The 20,744-nt window shown below is 42.5% G+C and overlaps 1 protein-coding gene across 1 annotated transcript in view; it reads left to right on the top strand.

Moving 5' to 3' along the window:
- Window positions 1-20,744, top strand: part of LOC114433266 (protein kinase C-binding protein NELL1-like) — a 201,504-nt gene that overhangs the window by 119,663 nt on the left and 61,097 nt on the right. The window contains exon 13 of the mRNA XM_028401745.1: window positions 19,617-19,742. Within this exon, the coding sequence (XP_028257546.1) occupies window positions 19,617-19,742 (126 nt within the window). The remainder of the gene's footprint in view (window positions 1-19,616; window positions 19,743-20,744) is intronic.

The raw sequence follows: 20,744 nt of genomic DNA, 5'->3' as shown, positions 1-20,744 counted from the left end.
ACTTGGAAGTTGGCAGATAGATAGATGAAGTTTCTTGACCCAGTAATGACATGTGGAAAGATGTGAAGGGACAAACAGTCTGTGTTCAGCGGTTGGGGAACAGCTTCAGTTTCGGAAGCACCCCACTTATACATTAGTAAGCTTAACAATATTACTGCTTTCTTTAGTGAATTCTGTCATCTCAAATCTTGAATTTGTCTCTCTGCAGCACCCTCCTGCATCCACACAAATGGCTTATGGTCATATCAGCAAAGAAAATAGTGGAGACGGGGTGAGTTTATCTATAGTTTAGGAATCGTTATGCAGAGGGGAGAAGTCGAGAAAACATTATCTGATTTTAAGATTTTAAGTGCAAAGGATTCACTGAGCAGGAGGCTGTGGTGGAGTGTTTCATTTGGAAACAATGAAGCTGGTCTTAAATGAGGCTGCAGGCCGAGGGGGGGGGGGGGGGGGGGTCCTCTGTGATCAATAATGTGTCCGATTGGTCCAGGCTTTACAGAGGAAAGATTTAAAGAGAAACGCACCATCCCGGTCTGCTGGGAGGTGTTTAATCCTCTGAGATGTTGCATCAAAGTCTGAAAGACCGTTCTATTAAGATACAAGACACTGAAGCCTAACCTGGAAGAGACCAGAGACACACCAGGATTAGAGCTGAAGAGGAGGGGGCACTGCCGTCTCATTGCGCCTGGTGTTTTCCTCCTTCTCTGTTTTTATCATCACTTTAAAGTGAGAGTTTTTTCTTGTAAACAAACAAAACTTTGAGAAATAATGATATGTCTGTGATTGCACTCAGCCTTGTCCATCATAGCAGACTAATCAGAAACTGGAAAAATAAACTTCAGTGCCATTTGAAGGAGTAAGGTGTGGTGATATTTCATCCAAACAATGGTTGTGGTACTTGTTTCCAGCAGCACCCGATCATGGAACCTGTACAGCTGCAAGAGTACATGTTCAGAGGCAGGTTATGGATGGCTCAGATCATGGTTTAAAACACTCAAAATTAATAACATTATTATGTAAACACAATTTACAATAAAAACTATTCCACATGCTGTGATTATGTTCAGCTATCCTTGCCAACAGGCTCCCATCAACACATAGAGATGGAAAAATGTGATGAAATCTAAATTACCAGTGTGTGTTTAGAGTACAGTGTATGTTCATTTCCATCTCATCACATACAGAACTCTTAGTCAGGCACCCCCAGAGTGTCGTATTATGAAACATCAGGGGCTTTTTTAGCATCATTTTATTTGACATGCAAGGAAGGGCAGCACCCTGCTGGGTGAAGGTGTTTAAACACTGCAACAAAGTTGGTATAAGCAGGTAGTGGGTGGTAAAGTTACCATGGCGACAAGTGATCCCACATGTCAAATAGAATTTGTTGCCTGGAAAGGCATGATGGTGATGACATCATAGCCGAAGGGGGGCCATGACCAGTGGTGGTACTCTGGCTGTAAAGAACCAGAGGTGCTGATGCCCGGTCCGTTCTTAGTTTGTATTTTAATGCTGTTTTTTGTGCATTTCACCTGATCCACTGTATGGATTTTACGTTTTATTTGGGCTACTAAAGCTGCAGCTGCAGCTGCAGCGCAGTCAGAGGTCTACAATCTGTGGCCTGCACAGCTTGTTTTCTTTTTACTATACATGTTGACACATAGAAAGAGAAAGGGGAAAGGGAGGCCAAGTGGGTCTCTAAAGAGTTTTACTCTTATCCTCTGATGCTTCACCCTTATTACTGCCTCTCTCCCACCTCCCAGCACCAGAGGCTGGATCTGCTGTTTTGCTCCATGTTTTTTTTTTTTTGTTGTTGTACAACACTCGAGGCTGAAGTGCTCATATCTGAGCAGTCCTGTGTATTCTCATAATATCTGACCGGGGGCTTTTTTGTCAGATGTTCCAGTTCACACACACACACACAAAAAAAGAGACTTGTAGCTGTGTTATTTTGTCCATGCCAAGAGCGAGAAGGGATTCAAGCTTCGAAACTCCACTTTTCATTTCTCTTCTTCTTGGCTCCTACTTCTGCTGCAGTATAGTGTTCAGTCATTTACACACTCACACACAGGCAAACACAAGGAGATGTACTCACTCCTGTGATTGTGCTTCTGCCAGGGAACAGACGCTCCCTCTCATAGCTGCCAGTCTGAATCTTCCACCCTCATCTTCTACTGTAACTCAGCATCCACACACAATAAACATGCACATTGTCTTCCATGTGAGTAGCGTGATATTTGCCACTGCAGCAGGAGCAGAAGCGCATCCTCCTGCCCCCTCCACTCTGCTCCCCCGCTCCTCAGTGGCAGTATAAGATATTTATAAGCATTTTGATAGTTTTCTTCCACTCTCTATCATCCGAGGTGAATGCTGTCATGTCGGATTACTCCACAGACCATGCTGCTGCTCTCCTGCTATTCACTGAAGGCACCGGCGCGCTGGCACGTTTCTGTTTAGACCCACATAGGGGTTGTTGTGAATTATTAATTGTATTCATGTCATTAACCACCTCACACAGCCTCTCTAGTCCAGGAACCCTAGCTAGACATGAAATAGAAACAGCAAGCCACTGATTAGATCCACGGCATTTGTAGCTCAAGCCTTCTGCTACACTGCGGAAAAAAAAAAAGTTGATACACTTAAAAATCAAACAAGAATAAAAGTAGTTTAAAGCACATCTGAGAGCAGCTCTTTGTGACTGTTATGGCTTTTGACACAGGATGACAGATATTGTCCTTAAATTGAAATGGAGACGGAGATATTGCCAGATAACTTGACACTATCACTTACTGCGTCCAACATTTGCATAAATGTAACCATGTGTTGTACCTGGCGAGTGTATTATTGATCAAATGTGGTGTTTTTTTTTCCACAAGGATGTGTTTTATTGGGTCTGAAACATTAGGATTCCTTCAACAGTACAAGTTTAATTAGCCAATTTAATAAGTTAATTGCACTATAGAAAAAGGGCTGACCTTCTCTTCAAATAGATGGAAAATCATGTGAATGTATCCGTATGATCAATCAGCCGAAAGGAGCTGAACAATATCACTGCATTGGATATCGACATATTTTGAGCCTGCTCTGTTACAGGTTTGCCTGACAATAACATGTTCAGCAGTAGTACTAAGTAGCATGGTATTTGGCTGGTGCTAACACTGAATGTGTACTGTGAGTTCATTAATGCAGAAGCTCATGTGCAGACGACTGCATGCCGCAAGAGATTGCTGCTTTTTTCCCTGTTCCTCTGACTCCCTCACACACACACATTATACACACGGCTGGTGCAGATAGAAAATGGGTTTTGCCTGTGACAATAAGAGATGAATGGAGAAGTGCTCAGAGTAAATGAGGTGATTTCCATGATGAAATAGAGCGATAAAAAGGCAGAGGAGAGATCACTTTCCCTCTCCCCTCTTTTCTCTCTCTCTCCGCCTCTCCTCCGCTTTGTTGGCCACCCATTCATCATGACATCACAGTGATGGAAAACACACACACACATGCACATGCAGTAGATGAAGAGGAAAGGCACAGCTGAACTGAAATCATCCAGAGAAAAGCAGGTTGGAGTTCTGAGCAGAAATCTGCCTGATATTCCACCCGCGGGTGACCTTGAAGTGGAGAGGGTGATGTCACTCTGGAGTGTTGAGCAGCAACCGTGTGTGTGTTGGCGTGCATGGATAAGAGCTGGCCCCGGAACCCCTGAGGATTGAAATAAGTCATCAAGGAATTATTTAGTGGACAAAGGCAGGACAGAGGGCAAAGCCAGGAGTGCTGATGTAAATTTACAGTGATCATAAAAAAGTATTTTTGCCCTCTTTATGTGAGAGGTTGAAGGACTTAACTGTGAGTGGGTCGATCAGTATGTCCAACACTAAGTTGAATATTGACCAAAAATGCCGCCATTTGGGGGAGATAAGTGAAGAGATTCTGTCACAAACAGAACTGTAGTTGGTAATCATAGACTGCAAAGGTCCACAAGTTTTTTTTTCTGTTATGATTGGAGAGTTTAAGTGGAGACGGACATAAAGCAATCGGGGGAGACAGCAGTGAACATCACTTAGTGAATGTGTGCGGGTGAGGACTGCAGCCTGGGCTTACACACGCTGAAATGAAAACACAGGCAGCTATGTAATAGATTTGCTGACTAGAAATAACTGATATTAATATGATTAATAATGTGAGATACTTCTATCTAGAAAATAACTGATTCATGTTTTAGGTAAAGTAAACCTTTCTGCTCTGTTTTCAATGATCAGTAGGTCCGTTGATTTAATTAGAAGTGCTCTACTTTCAAAAATAGACGCCATGAGACCTCTACCAGCTAAATAGGCTACGTCGCTAGCAATTATAATTTATGCCATTGCAATTGATTAAATATTGTTATTATGTGGACACATAAGAAACTAAACCTAACAGTTCATGCTACATTAGTTATGTTTATCATTATTTTGTAAGACAGATCTTGAAGCTTCTGTCTCAGTTCTTCTCCCTGTCTGCTATTTACCTTCCACATAATGGTACATATTGCTAACACAGTGCCATCTGTAGTACAGTACTTTGCATGATGCCGTTGTGGGTTACATTGGGGGCACTAGATAAGGTCTAAACCTTCTCACTACACATTGGACAGCACTGCTTAGGGCCACATATAGTGAGTTGAGGGTGATTCTGACACAGCCCATGAAGAGTCTACCCCTTACTCAAGCAGCAAGTCATAGTGTCAGGAGTTGATTTTATTGTCATTTTATGCTAAAAATTATTTAAAAACAAAACATAAATATATACAATTTTAAATTAGTCTTTGACCATTGATTCATTGAAGCTGCTTGGAGGAGCAAAGAAAACGCTACAAGTCCAGATACCTTGCTTTAACCCTTTGAATGAAAGTGATCTGGATGAGAATCTTCATCTTCATTTTGACCAGTGACTTACCGGTAATCATTGTTTCAGGGACCAGTGTTTGTAACACCAACCCTAAATCATAGGTTCACATTGTGAGATCACACATTTGAACCTTAGCCAGCTTCAAGAGTTCCATACTGTTACTATCCAATCAGTAGTCCATCACATCCTTTTGTCTGTAAATGCAGCTGTTTATCTGTTTCATCTGTTTGATTGGCGCTTGGCTTGATGTATGCAGGAAAAATTGAGCTTCACATAAAAGGAGTACCACCACCCGTATGGGCCACAAATCACTGAACTACAAGTACCCCTGCTGGGAAAAACACATTTTTTACCCCCCGTTTCTTGCACACAATACAGAAATCCCTGCAATAATTTGAATTTCCAGAATTAAATAGATTGCCCTGCATGGAGACCGTACCACTGTTCACCTGGAATCCATCTCAAACGCCTCATTTACATGGAGATTCAGGTGTGAAAACACCTGTGTAATTCTTCTTTACCGTCCTGGCACTTTCAGTAGTACAAGAAGTGAGAGGGAACTCTTAATACTGCTATGATTGGAATGCAGTGTACATCTGTCATTTGATGAAAGTTTCATTAGTGGATTCCAAGTAGCATCATTGAGAGAAGGATGGTATGAAGTGTGTGAAAAATCCAGTTGCTTGAGGGGGAAACCGGAGACTTTAGTAATTTGCTCTGGAAGTCTTTTTTTCTGACAAGCAACAGTAGCTGTGATTAGGAGCGTCTGGGAGGCTTGTGATGATGGATGTCAAAACGTTGTCCCACTCTCTCTCTCTGATCAAGCACAACTTGGGGAAGTGGTACTTGTGTCATGTAGTTTTATTTTTTTAATTTAACAGCTAATGTTTTAGCTGCAGGTTATTTGCCCCAGAGGGATCATTGATATGAATTTTTAACAGCAGAGTAATGTGAGCTCACTCTCTCCAGCTGTGCATTGTGCTGACAAACTCCTCGTCTTTCCTATATGGCTGAAGACATTAGATCAGACTGAACTGAAATGAAAGCAACAGTTTTGTTGGAGAAGAAAATAGACCTGAAATCTGCGGAGGCATACGTTCATTGATTAAAAACCCAAGACTTCTGCAAGTGAAACACTAGCAGCTGCTTCATTTTTAGTAGAAATTGAGGCAGAGAGGAAATTCATTTAGAGTTGCCCTCTCATCAACGTAATACCATGCAGATCAACCACAGGTATTTAGCGACACTGAAGTCATACTAGTGCAATGTTTAAGCTTGTTGTGTCCTTCAAAATGCAACTTTTTCATTGTTCTTTGTTTGTAATACTAAAACAAAGCTTGAGTCATTCATGTTATCTTTATCTTGCTTCACATTCAGTTACGTACTGTCCTTTGTGACATTAAGAGCTTCAATTGTAATACTTGAATTTAAAAGTTAGCCGGGTGGTAATTGCTATAAAATGGGACTGGATGGAGGTTATAGCTGCACCTTGGGCAGTGTGAGTGGAAAGGGTCAGTTCTCTTTCTGCAGGGGGTTCCTGAGGGCTCTCTGCCTCTCTCGCTCTCTTTTCTCTCTCTCTCTCTCTCTGTCCCTTTCCTCGTCCGTCCACACAATGACAGACCTTCTTTCCCTTAATGCTGAAAGAGAGTTGTCACCTTCTATCATTAATATCTGTCTGCCCCCCTGAGCTCTGTGCCCTTGCAGAAAGGTCTCACACACAGACACATATGTGCACAGCTTCATGCCCCCCCTCCCCATCTCTCACTCCTGGGTAAAGTCCTATAGTGTACACCTTGTGGAACATGAAAAAAAGATGAGCGTGGAAATGGCTGACCTGGCGCTCGGGTGAGTGCACCCTTCCTCCCCCTTTTTACCTGTCTCCCTGCCCCCTGCCCAGGGAGACAAGAAGAGGGTGAGTTGGGGGGAGTTCAAGCTGAGGACAGAGGACAGGAAAGGACTGGAGCAACTAAAGGAATCAGAGGTTACAAAAAGTCGGATTTATACCAAACAAAAGCAGCACCAGCATAACAGTTCGTAACAATCGAAAGGATTCGATTTTATGAGATGAGCATCACTGTCTTAAAGGGACAGTTCACCACAAAATCTGTGCCCTGCAGTGCCATGTGTCCATCACTGATTTGGCATGAGTTACACTTGCCATGGTTTCCGCCTTCTCTCCAGTATGAGTGTAGCATTTGTACTCAACTTATGAATGAAATCACTCACAACATGGACTTTAGATTTTCTTGTGTAATCAGGTCATGGTGCTCCCATCTGTCCATTGTTTTCCACTTGTCCAGAGTTAGATTGCTGGGGCAGCAGTCTTAGCAGGGAAGCCCAGACCTCCCTCTACTCAATCACCTTCTGCAGCTCCCCCAAGGGGATACAGAGGCATCCCCAGGCTAGCTGAGATATATGATCCCTCCAGCATGTCCTGGGTCTGCCCCGGCCTTCTGCGGGTCGGACATGCTCGAAACACCTCACAAGGTGAGCGACTAGGTAGCAGAGGACCAGCGACTCTACACTGAGCTCCTCCTGGTTTTTTGTGCTCCTCACCCTGTCGCTAAGAGAGAGTCCAGCCACCCTGAGGAGGAAACTCGTTTCAGGTGCTTATGTCTGTGATCATGTTCTTTTGGTCATTACCAGCAGCTCATGCTCACAGGTGAGGGTCAAAACCTAAATAGACCAGTAAAATGAGAACCTTGGCTCAGCTCTTTCTTCACCTCAGCAGACTATAGAGCAGAGCCTGTACCGACCTTGAGATAAAACTGAACTCATGAGGTCATGGTTCTCTGGAGAAAATTCCTGAATACACTTACCTTAAGTGATTCCTACATGAACAGGTTTCCAGGTTAGGCATTGTCTTACTGCTAGAGATAAATAAAATGAGTCATAACAAAAATACTATTTTACAAATATCTTGAGTGTAGTACTTTAGAGGTCCAGGCTTGTTTGTCAGTGTCATTGATATTAAAATAAAAAGGGTCAAAGTGCAAAGATGTCATAGCATTTAAATGTGAAGATTATTTACAGCTTCTCTTTACCCAATCTTAAAAGACAACTCAAGGTTGAATCGTTCCAGTGTTAATGTCAGCTCAATTTACACTTTGTGTCCTCAAAATATCTTGAGTTTGTCTTCATTACACAAATTCTGGTGAGTCTGTTTTCTTGCTGCCAGGTCAGAAGTAGCAGTCCCGCTGCTGCACTTGCCCACGGTAAATGATAGCTCACTATATAAAGGATGTCACTGCAGATTGAGAGCAAATTTGTTTCCAGACACACATGCATCTCGGCTCTATGCCGCCGTCACTGGCATTTAATTGCACTTGATATTTAAGCGCTGGAGCAGATCACATTACAAGTGGCTCTTCCTCCTGTTTGTGCTGGCGGCATATTCCATTATACGCTCCTCATTTCCCTAGCTGTCCTTCAGATTGTGGTGAATGTCAGCTGCTCGGGGCATCCGGATTCTGTATCAATTATGAGTTTTGAGGTGGCTACAGTGAATCAGGAGCTGATAGCATCAGTGCAGATTGGAAAAGGGAAGGAGGGCAGGCTCAACATAGGCAGATAGAGCCATGGCCGGCAGAAGGACACAGGTATGTGAGCCAAGGCAGGCGGGGTCACCTCAGAATAAACCAGGAGGAGATAGCATGAGATTAAGAGTGGGATGTTAATGAGAAATTTGATGCAGAAAGTTAAAGGGCTTGTTACTGTTACACTAAAATAAGCTGCAGTTTGTGTCCATTTCTAGCTCCCCCGTGTCTAATTAAAAGACAGTGTTGCTCTTTAAGCCCTCAGATACTTGTGATGCCTGTCATTGACTTCACTGCAGACTATTTTCTAAAGCGGAGTCCTGCTTACTACAGAGGTCAAAGATTTTTACTGTGATTGATTATCTATGGCAGCAAGTTGACTTCAAGGCTGTAATGAATGGAAATCGATGGCCACCTGTAAAAACTACTGTGAGTTTGGCACTATGCAGACCTGCCAGTTCCACATTCAAATGTGTAAATAGCTGCTATTAAAGGTAGGGTAGGAGATTTCATTCTGATGCACTTTTTGTTAAATTAGTGTAACTTCTCTTTACAATCCAATAGCAACCAATTAGTTCGGCAGTTTCGCATTAAAACGAAGAATATGAATCATCTGTGGAAGCTATAAAACACTAAAAACATCAGCCAATCCTCCGGGTGGACCCTGCGCGGAGTATTGGCTGGTTGTCACTCTCTTCCTGCTCTGCGCGCACCAGAGAGGTACGTACATGATGGCCGAAGTCACAGACCGCAGCTCGTCTTCAGGTAATGCGCGTCCATATGGTTGGCTGACTCTCACTGAGTTTTCAAAATCTCCTACCCTACCTTTAAGGAACTTCACTCTGTTGGCCGGCATACAAGGATTACTAGCTAGTTTTCGTTTTGGATTTAAGACGTTTGTCTGTTGTTTTTGCTAATTTCAGAGCAACAGAAGAGCTGAATACAGCTTAGAAAATCATTTATTAAGGAACAACTCAATCAGAGTTGTTTTTATTTAATTAAAGAAGATCTCTCCTAACAGTTTGCTTCTTGATACTTGTCTGTTTAATATAAGCATATTTGTTGGATCCATCAAATATAATTGTTGTCTCTCAGAGGAAAAGATATAATTTTTTTTAACTGAGTTGAGACCCAGAGTCTGAGAATCTTTTCAGAGTAACATAAAATTGTGTTATAAACTTATTTTTGTTAATTTCCCACAGATGAAGTTAATCAGATGATCTTGTTATGGTATTTGATTACATTGTATTGATTTATGTTGATTAATTTCAGGCTGAGTGGTGCAGTCATTAGCACTGCTGCCTCACAGCAGAATCTGGCTGGGACCTTTCTGTGTGGGGTTTGCATGTCCTCCCTATATTCTCACTTCCTCTAATATACCACAGACATGCATGTTAGGTTAACTGGGGGCTCTAAAGTGGCTGTAAGTGTGTGCAAGTGTCTTTCTGTGATAGGCTGCCAACATACCCAAGGTGTTCCTGCCTTTCACCCACTGAGAGCTGCCCTCCAACCCCCTGCTGTTGTACTAAAAGTATGTGAGATGTAATGGAGGCAAATCTGTAAAATCAATACGTTTTAATTGTGAATATATAACTAATTATGTTGGACTGATCTCTTTGATGTGACTCTCTGCATCTGTTTAACAACATGTTGTTCACCTGCACGGGTCACCGGTGGATTGAGATGCAGGGCTTTGATTTTGATGCATCTTTCGCTGTGTGGTTTGGAAAGTGGGCTGTCTTGCAGCTGGCAGAGCAGATGACAAGCATGGACGCTGTCAGAAGCAGATGTTCCCCCTCCTGCATGGCTGATGTGTTACCATAGTTAGTTGTCAGCCTCTTGTCTTAGAAAGAAGACCTGCAATGTACAGGAGTGTATGGTATTTGTTCAATACAGCTGTTAACAGGACTGGAGCTTCTCTTAGCTGTCACATAGTTTGGCTTTTTGTGGTTGATCCAAACAATTCATTCATGGACCAGCAGAAAAAAAAAATATGTTTGCAGGACAGAGGTTCGTAAAAGTTTGTGTATAAGATGTATTTGGGTGCTAAATCCTCCCTTTAAGCAGCTCATTTTTGTTGGTCATCATATTTTAAAAGTGTTAAGGATTAGGATTACGATTAGATTCTGGATTAAGTTGGGATGAGGGTTGAAAGATAACTGCCCAATATCCACTAAACCGACTGGGAAAAAAAGATTATTAAAAAGATAATTCCTAGGACCTGTACATGTGCAGCTCAGTCAGCACCAACAAAATGATGCACAGGCAAAGTGAGACCAAGAAGTCAACATGGAGGTTGAAGCTTTCAGACGTGCTATCACCACAGTTTTAACTGTGTTTACATGAAGTCGTATTCCAGATGTTCAACTTTTTGTTCACCAAATATGGCTCACTTTTGATATTAAATATTTGAACAGCCAAATATAAAAAGCAAAATGCTCCAATAAGCCATTTAGCACCTACATCTGTGAAGATTCACACCCATTCAGGACATATATGTGCTAAAATGAAGGTTCGCCGCTGTTCACACCTCGATTCTTGAGACTTCTGGTCTCAAGAATCGAGGTGTGACTAGTTGGCAGCTAGCTCTTATGTCAAAGTTCTTCTTACCAACACTGCAGATGTTCCTGTTTTACTCCTCCATCCAGAGTCTTATCCGGGTGACCAATGTCTCTGCACAAGAACTAACAGCAGACCTGTTCACACACACTTCTCTTCAGAGTCAGTGGTGGTTCTGGTTCTCTGCCACTTTTACAGGCATTCTTGAAAAAACTGGACTCACAGACAAGTCCACACCATAGACATGGATGAAGGGTCTATGACATCACCCACAGGTTTCTGAAGAGCCATTCTGAGTCCCTGTTAAAGGCTCTGACTGTCACCATGTTGCCAAGCAGTATAATCTGCCTAAACCTCCAACATAGGCAAGAAGGAGCACCAGGGGAGCTGAGGTGGATGGCCCACTGTACAGTTGTCACAAAGTTGTTTTTTTATCAGTTTTGGAGCCAGCCCCTTACAGGCTCTGGGTGGAACTGCAGTTTTGTACAGTTCAGCATGGGCTTAATATTTTTTTTTTTTTTTTACTTTCTATCCACACACACCATCACCTGTCCTGTTCATTGGACTTGCTTCCCACTGGTCACTCCTTCTTCCCCAAGATGAAGAGGGAGTGCAATGGTTGTAGTTGTTCACAGTAATGATGATGTCATAACTTTCTGCAGTCCAGGATGCTGACCTTAACAATGAATGGATGCTCTGTTGGAATATGTGTGTACACTTTTGAGGGCTCTATGATGAGGTTTCCAAAAGCTTCGATTCTCAGAAGCTTTCAAGTTTGATAGAAACATGTGTCCATGTGGCCACCGGACATGTGTGTGTGTGTGTGTCTGTGCTTGTAACATGAGAGCTGCTCAGCTGCCATTGATCTGTAGGATTCGACCTCTCCTCCTCCTTCCCTGTCCTCCAGCTGCTCTCTGCTGTCAGGTGGAACCAGAGGGGCTGGCCTTAATTATGGTGAAGAGGTTGAATGTGACACTGATGCAGGACATGGCGATGGCGTCTCCAAGGCCAGGGCCCAACAGGGCACGCCTCGCTCCCTGTTGCCACATCCTGAGACAATGAAAGCTACTGCAGACCATCTGCTGCCGTTGCCCTCCCAACAGTCCCGGGCACAGGGACAAATAATTATGTGTGTGTGTGTGTGTGTGTGTAGAAGCCACTTCTTCGAGGTTTCTCCTCAGCTACTCTACCGTCACTTTTCTGTTTCTCCCGCTGGGCCACCTGCTGACACATCTACCTTGCAGGAAAATGGGACACAGCAGCAGCGGGGCATGCAAAAACATTTACAAACTCAATTAAAAATGTAGGAGGCTGTGATACTTCCCGAGGAACAAAAGTCTCAATCTAAAAATGATATGGTTACTTTTACCCCAAACCAATATTTGGATCATGTTGTTTTGTAAGCATAGATTAGAGTTTGTCGTTTGATCCACTGTTGAGACACTTTTCTGAAGCAACATGTCCCGGCCACAGTGCTGTTCACACTGTCAGTACACTCACGGACAGCTGAGGCGCTTCTACAGCTTGAAGTGGCGTGAAACTCACCCCAATGAGTCACTGTTAGAAACTTTTTCTTCCAAGCATGTTTCCTTGTTAATTAATTTGTTGGTGTCAATACTACTTTCTTTACCACTGAGGCATTGAGTACAGTAGAATACAATACAATACAAAACGCCAAATGCCTGTAGCAGAGAAACTCTATAGAGAGGATGAATAAAATAGAAATGTATTATTTAGATTGCACATGACTAAACTGGACGTAGTTGTTTTGCACTAGAGTTATTGCACTGTAGTGGATTTTCAGTGAATTAGAATCATTATGAGTCGTGTTGGAGGGTGGAGGAGGTGTTTTAGGTGGATGGTTATGGAGTGAGGTACTTCTTTCTTTCCCTCTTTAACGTTCCGTGCCACAGATCTGGGCATGTTGCAGAGGCAGACCTCCTGACTGGCCTGTAGCCTGAGTCCCAGCGCATCAGCCGAGCAGATTGCAGCCAGTAACGTTCTCAGCAGAGCAGATGATACACCGCAGTCTGCTGTTGTCATTATGTGTTTGACGTCATGACAGAGATGTTTTATTTCTTTAAAGTTGCCGTTCCAAATCTAGTTGACAAGGTCATTTGTTCTGCGTACACCCCAACACATAATGCTACATCCTCCATTTCTTTCCTGCCTGTACCTCCCACATGAACTCCTGATTCAATCTTAATCCTTATCTTATGAGTAATCGTCTAACGCCCACTGCTATTATCACTGTCAAATTAAACTCAAAATGAAATAAATATCCAAATAAAAAATAATATCCACGCTCATACACAGACACACAAACGTTTTATCAACAATAGCTCCAGGTAGCGGCTGCTGCTGGATGAGAATAACAACGAAGCTAATTAAGCACTCCCACACTGCGTTGTCAAATATTTATACCCCAATATCAGCTCTGCTGTCAAATGATTACTGCCTGTCACTGGCAATGTCACAACAAGTGCAGTGTTGTTTCATCGGTGCCTCTGTTTTTCTTTTCTTTCTGCATCTTTTTCTGTCGCGGCTTTTGTTGTTTCTGTGCTTTAAATAATACGACATGCGTCAGAAAGATGGACGTTTTTGTCAGTTTACTGTAGTATCCAAAAAAAAAATGAAGAAAAAGCAGGTTAATAAGATCTCCTTACCCGTAACTATTATTTTCCTCTCAAGCATGAGGTGACTGACGGGTCGACAGTTAGATGATGCAGGTCATCAGCTGTGAGGTATTGGCGTTGCCTAGCAACTGATCACTAATGCACTGCGTAGTGATGCTAACAAGTTATTCTCTGTGCTTGTGTAAGTACATGCATGTTAGCCTGGCTGTGTAAACTTTAAATTTAAAGTGGTTTCCGTGTGTGTGTGTGTGTGTGTGTGTGTGTGTGTTTGGCAGTAGTCTGACAGAATGAGAGCCAAAACGCTGCAGCACACCTGGACACAGGGCTGTGTGTGCCTGTGATACATACTGGGTAAAACATTGGATGTGATGCTTTAATATTAATCAAACATATGACTGTCTCTTGTGTAGATGTTCCATGTCGCCCTCTGAGAACTGTTTGATTCATGTCTCAAGTAATCCAAACTGCAGACTTTTACACAGATGACACTAAGGTAACGTCGATGTGTTCAGGTGTGTTTTTGTGAAATCTTTACACTTTTCTGAATGTATGCCAGTGCCTGACTGGAGCTTGATGACTCTTTTCTGTTTACCGAGGTACCTTCAAGATAACAAAGCTGTGTTTTTCTGATTGCAAAGAATTTAAATGCTAATCATGTCCTGAGGGACAAAAAAAAAGACTGCAACTTTTGTCAGGATTTACTTTTTAGCTTTTTAAACTGTCTCTATAAACACCAGCCTCAACAGCACAGGTATAGCATATGCCTAATGATGATAACTCAATTAACAAGGAGGTAAATTTAGTTTGTTTTGATGCACTAAGCTAACTGTTTTTATGTACAATTAAAATGCAGATTTTTGCCAGGAGAAGAATAAGAGGAAAATTGTTATTTTCCTCAACTCTTTTCACACTATGTGTGTAGATGAAGTGGAAAAGGTCATCATTCTATTTTAATATAATTTATTTTTGAATGAGGAGGCATGCTTAATTGCAAACTCTCATTATAATGTCTTCTTGCACAGTACATGTTTTTACTTGTAGAATTTTACTCACTTCAGTGAAACTTTGTGAAACGGTGCACACTGCAGCCCGTCCTGCTGACTGATATGTGGATATATATTTCAGTTAGTGTGTATACAGGTGTACTTTTCTAAGCTCTATACCTGCGAGAACATCCTGCACACACACCGAGCACCTGTCATCTACATAAACTGTTCTGCTCCGCCTGACAGACGGACTCTGTCGCCGCTTCGGTCTGTCAGCGGCGGTGTGTCTCTGTGAGTGTTGGCTCCTTGTTGGAGTTGTAGAATGACAGGTAGATTAAACCTCCGTGCTCACACCGGTGCCTTCTTCTGAAAGAGAACCGCACTGTTCCGTTCTACCGTCCCTACTTTGACAGACAAAGCAAACAGTAGCGTTCCTCTGCGGGCTCTAATCTGCTCAGCCAGAGCTGTTCCTGCTGTGTGTGTGTGCGTCTTCTAGGAGGACACGAGTAGTGATAAGGACTGCTGCTCTCTAAAGGCTCTCTAATTAAATGCATCAGTAGTTCTTTTCCTCCTGTGGCACTGAGGGGGGGACACACAGCCTCAGAGGTGCAGCCCTGCGCTGCATGTTGATTGTTGTGTTTTTTTGTGTTTGATTTGTTTGCGGCACAGAACAATGACAGGGTTTAGTCACCGAGTTCAGTCACCTGAGGCCTCTGCACGCCCTCATCATAGAGAATGAAAGAAACCCCCTGTCATGAAAATAATTTCAGTCCACATTAAAGGATAATAACTGTTCTTTTCAAGTTCGTGTCCGTAGTCCAAGTTCCTGCTGCTGCTGGAGGAACAGAGCATAGTGGGAGGTGTGCAGGCTCACTTTCCTCCTTCACTAGAGTTGATGGGAGGAACACTTTGAATAAAACTTCATTATCATGGTGTGTATTGCTGGTTAAGATTAATTTCTTTCTTCAGAAGAAGCCATTTTCTGCTGTATATATTTACTGTAGTGTGAAAAAATATTGTCCACACAGGGATAAACGTCCATCAAAGGAATGAGATTTTCTTTTATCCTCTTTCCACTGAGCTGAGTTTTCATATTCGAACTGCAATACATTTCTCTCTGCTACCTGTCAATCATCCGGTACACACATGCAGCAAAAAAATCCAGAAATATTCCAGAAGCTTCAGAAACAATATTCACATCAGTGACCATCTGAAACAGAGTATCACTATGAGTGCCTGAGCCATGCCCCTTTCAGTGGAGCCCATTCTTATTTCCAAAAAATTAAAATAGTGGTCTATGCAAAGAGAGTTGCACCATGGATTTCACCTGGTGATGGCTAGAATGTAGAGTTTGTTACAAAACAGTGGAAGAATAAGGCTGTTAAAATATCTAGGGACATCGTCATATAGCCTATAGAATGGTCTGTGCTGGTCAAGCCACTGAGGCTGGATGGATGGATGAATGGATGGATGGATAGAGAGAGAGAGGATGATGATGAAGGAAGGTGAGAGTCGGCACTCCGGCACTCCATTGGTGAAGGCTTGACTCCTCCCTAAAGACATCCAGAGGGAGCTTGGAGTACAGCTGAGCCAGTTTAGGTGGTTTGGGCACCTAACAAGGATTTATGGGTTCAGCCCAGCTGAGGTATCCCTGACATAAGGAACTTGCAAGGGAAAAGGTACACCCAGCTTACTCTGCTGCTGTCAGTCAACACTGAGATTTAGCACTTAATATTTAACACTATATCATGCAGAATATCATTTGTTTAAGTTGTAAGCAGTCTGCATGCTTTTTTAAAATGTGTAATTTCACACATATAATTAATTGGATTGGCTCGCCATGCACTGGTGGAGTCTTTCATACGCATATAATAATTTGTGTAAAAATGTAAATTATTGGAAACCGATATTTATCCACTCTGAAAATGAAACAATAAAACTGATTATTTTTTTTTAGATAGAAGACAATTAAATGGAACATCTTATCTCCCACTTGTGCACGCTCCTGTATGCAGAAAGCAATGCTCAGTGCAAGCCTCAATTATCAGGTTGTGTAATTGCAGGGTGACATTAAGTTCTGTGTATATGTGATAAACCGAGGGGGAGAAGGAGAGAGGGAGAGAGGGAGGTCAAAGAAGAGGAGAATGCTGATAGCTGTGTGTGTTTGTGATCTGCAGAGACAGTGATCAGTAGAGATGATGACATTTGGTGCAAAGAAGGAAGTGGTTGAGGGAATTAAAAAAAAAATGCTTTTGATGGAATCTGTTTTCTTAACAGCCAATAAATCACATTTATACACTGGTCTCAGGTGAAGTTAACAGAGTGTTGGTGCTGTACTGGTCTGTTGGAAGGCAGGATTGGGAGTTTCAGTAGTTTTGTTGTTCTGAGTTGTCAACAAATACTGAATGAATCCTTCAGATTTAATGATGAATGATGAAATAATAGTCCAGCGCTGCGATCCATGCCCTAGTTTTGCATCAAATGTGGTACGATGCACAGACAACAACCCAAAAATGAATAGACCAGCTGAGGTATTATGTGAGTATAGAAAAAGTTTGTTTTTTTTGGTTCCTCTGGAAACATGTTGTTGTTGTTGTCATCTGCACTAATTGTTTCTGTCAGTGCATCATTAAGTTTTACTCTAGAAATATATTTAACTTTAGATTTAAAATATTTATCGTCTGAATTCTCCGAAACATTCTCCGTTTTTCCTTTTTTTCTTCTCTTAATTCCTCTAAGATCTGTGTTAGTTGAAGAGTGTTTTTCAACAAAATTTCACTAAATTCCGTTCACAGGTTTCTGAAAACACCCTGCTGAGCAGCAGCCATTGTGAAAACCTTTGAATGCGATTCATTAGCAATTGGACGTTTAATGAGTATAATTCTTTTTGGTACACACACCCACACACACACAAACACACACACACAAACACACACACACAAACACACACACACACTCACACACACACTTGTCTTTTTTGTCTCCACTGAGCACTGAAGTTTCACATGTAAAAGGAACAGATCCTTGAAGTTGAAAATGATTTATCTCTAAATTTGGTTCTTCTTGCATGAAAGGAAGCATCAGCTTCATCTACTGGGCTCCAAACAGACCAAAACATTAGTTTCTCATCAGAGTCCATGGTCCACATTACAATCTCACTCCTGTAGTCTCTCGCTCAATCTGGGTTTACCAGAGTGAAGAAAATAAAGGCGTTTCCATCAGAGAGACAATATAGTTGCTGGATAGAAAGCTGCTTCCATTAACCCCTGCAGCAGGAGGTGAAGCAGCATGTATGCATGTGCCCTCATCTACAATAATATGGAGAAAAGAATATGGAGAGTCTTCTCCCTTTGTGCCTCACAGCAGCATTCGAGCACTCGACTGCCAGACACACAGTCCTGTATCTTTCTCTCTCTCTCTTACACACACACACACACAGACAGATGAGCCGGCACAAACATGCACACACACACAGACAGATGAGCCGGCACAAACATGCACACACACACATACATGCACACTAATACATGCACATGCACAGAGAGAGTCCTATCCTTCCTTATTTTTAGCTGTTCCCCTACCCAGCCCTGACCTACATCACAGCATGAATAAAGCAGCAGAGAGATGAAGAAAGTGAGCTCAGAAGGGGGGGTGGGGAGGGGGGACTGGGGTGGAGGGTGGATGAGCAGAGAGAGAAAGAGGGAGAGAGAGAGAGAGGGAGAGGGAGAGGGAGAGAGGCATACTGGCAAACCCAAAAAAATGAATTCCTCCCTGTGTGAAATGACAGTTCCAGTTCTGTCAGCAGACCTCACCTGCAACAGTGCTCCCAGAGGAGGCTGCACAGGGCGACTACACACACACACACACCACACACACAGCTACAAACACGGGGGGTGCAGGACCTTGGAACAACAGAGATCAGAAAGCCTCTGATTTGACAGTAGATGCTTTTCTCACTTTAAATGAAAGATGACAAATGCAGCGAGCCCTGGACTTTGAATTATTGAGGCTGTGTGTCGGCTGCATCACAGGCCGGCTGTCATCACTCTTGAACAACGCTTTGCCGCCTTTCGCCTAATAAAGGGTAATCAAATGAGTGGCTTTCAGGATGGAGTAGTGCTTCAGGACAAGATGAAGAGTGGATCCAGGTATTGTGTTTTGTAGCCTCAAAAACACTCGAGCAAGTTTCTTGTGTTTTGATGTGGCAGATCAATGCTTTTTATGCTGAAGGCCGGCGAGGCTTTGTATGCCTGAATACAGGATCCGTCTCTCTTTGATTGTGCAATTCAACACTCCTACTGTACACTGTCCAAGGATGAAATTCAGTGAGAAAAAAGCTCTGGGTGTTGCATGTAAGTGAATTACATACTTCATTCTGTTGTAACGGGAAAGTATGAGCTGAACACCTCGAAGCTGGAATGTATTTATCCAAGGAGTGGATATGGAAATACACTGCTCACTCTCTGCTTCCCTTAAGTGTAGCCTACAGAGTCCCTTAAGTGGTGGAAAGGCCTGTTAGCCTTAGGAAGCTGCTTCTCTGTTGCTCCCGGGCAACATAAATACTCTCTAATGCACAGATACACGAATGCAGACGTACAAATCTAGGTCCTTCTACATAACACCTCCCTTGTGTGTTTCCGATCCCATTTCATCAACTAATGCTTCCCTGAGCTTCGTGTTTTAATGCTCACACAATGTCTTTCAAGCTACATTAGGAGGAGACAGATTCTGTGTATGGAGAGGAGATGTAATGCATCATGATATTAGGTGTACATTAAGGATGTCAGAGGCGATGCTGTTCTCTGTTCTCCCTCATCAGCCTTTCCCCTCTGCTTTCATTCCTCTTTTCAAGACGTGTCTCTAATTTGCTTTCCGTTTGCTCTGTTTGTTTCCTGGAAGTCTCTTCTCCTCTTTTCCTTTGTCTCGAACACGGCCCTCTTTTACATTGCTGAGAAAGCGTCATAGTGATTTTGAGCCAGGTATTAATCCACTGTGTCTGCTCTGTTTGTCCTCAGATATCGATGAGTGTGCGACGCAGATGCACTACTGCCAGTCCAACACGGTGTGTGTCAACCTGCCCGGAGGTCATCGCTGTGACTGCCTGCCAGGCTTCATCAGAGTGGATGAGTACTCCTGCACCGGTACGTCCGCTTGCATGCAGCATGTAACTTGGTGGTATATTGTTTACCATTTTAATTACAAGGGAGGGATGGAAGGAAAGTGTGGTCATTATTTTGGTTATATATATATATATTAGCTCCTTTTCTGCAGAATTAAAAAAAAAGTAGTCACCCAATGGCTGCTACATTTGACCTGCAGCCAGTCATCACAGTGTTGTTTATTGAGCCTCAAAGGCAATAATTCAGTTTTGGTGAAATGTTGGTTTGATTGCTCTAAAATGCATCACTTTAAGGAGCTTGAGAGTACATTTTCAAATTTTTTATAATCCTCTGATGTTCCATTTAGAAGACCAGCAGGTGGCCTCTTCAGTACAGACAGAAATGTCCATGTCAGTGGGAACATCCTTTCATTTATATTGTTATAACATTGATGATCCCAGACTTCCCACACAGCATCGTCTTGAGATCCAGATTAAAGTCTGTTTATATATTAATTTATTTCTTTTTTGACCACACATTGCCTACTTGCAACGCTGATGGAATTCCTTTCAGGTTTAGCCATAGTTAGCATCAAGTGCAGTCAATGTGACGCCACTGAGTGTGATGTAGCTAGATTCATGAGAGGATCTAGTGTGGTTTGGACAAATCATTGTCAGACAGACAGTATGATGATGTCTAGAAGTGGCGATTTACTATGATGCACATGTGTTTTCCTTACAGTGTTGGGAAAACTGTCAACTAACACGCTAGTAGTCGATCCTCAGCAGCTTGTTGTGTTTCTGTTTTTGGGTGATTTATGGATTTCAACAGTTGAAAGTAGATGCTGATAGATGTTGAGTGACTGAATGAATTATTACACCTTATATATAGGCTAACGCTTCTTTGTCAGTTTTACCTCTTATATGATATCTGCAGAAGTTTCACTCTGACTCTTTCTGCAGGGGTTTCTTAATGTCTTTGAACACGTTAGCTTCCATCAACTGCCAGCAGCATGGCTCTGCAACTGTGATGCTGAAACTTTAT

The sequence above is a fragment of the Parambassis ranga genome, chromosome 3, assembly GCF_900634625.1.
Source record: "Parambassis ranga chromosome 3, fParRan2.1, whole genome shotgun sequence".
NCBI classification, from domain to species: Eukaryota; Metazoa; Chordata; class Actinopteri; family Ambassidae; genus Parambassis; species Parambassis ranga.
The sequence above is the reverse complement of the archived record's forward strand: the minus strand, read 5'-3'. Positions and strand labels throughout refer to the sequence as shown.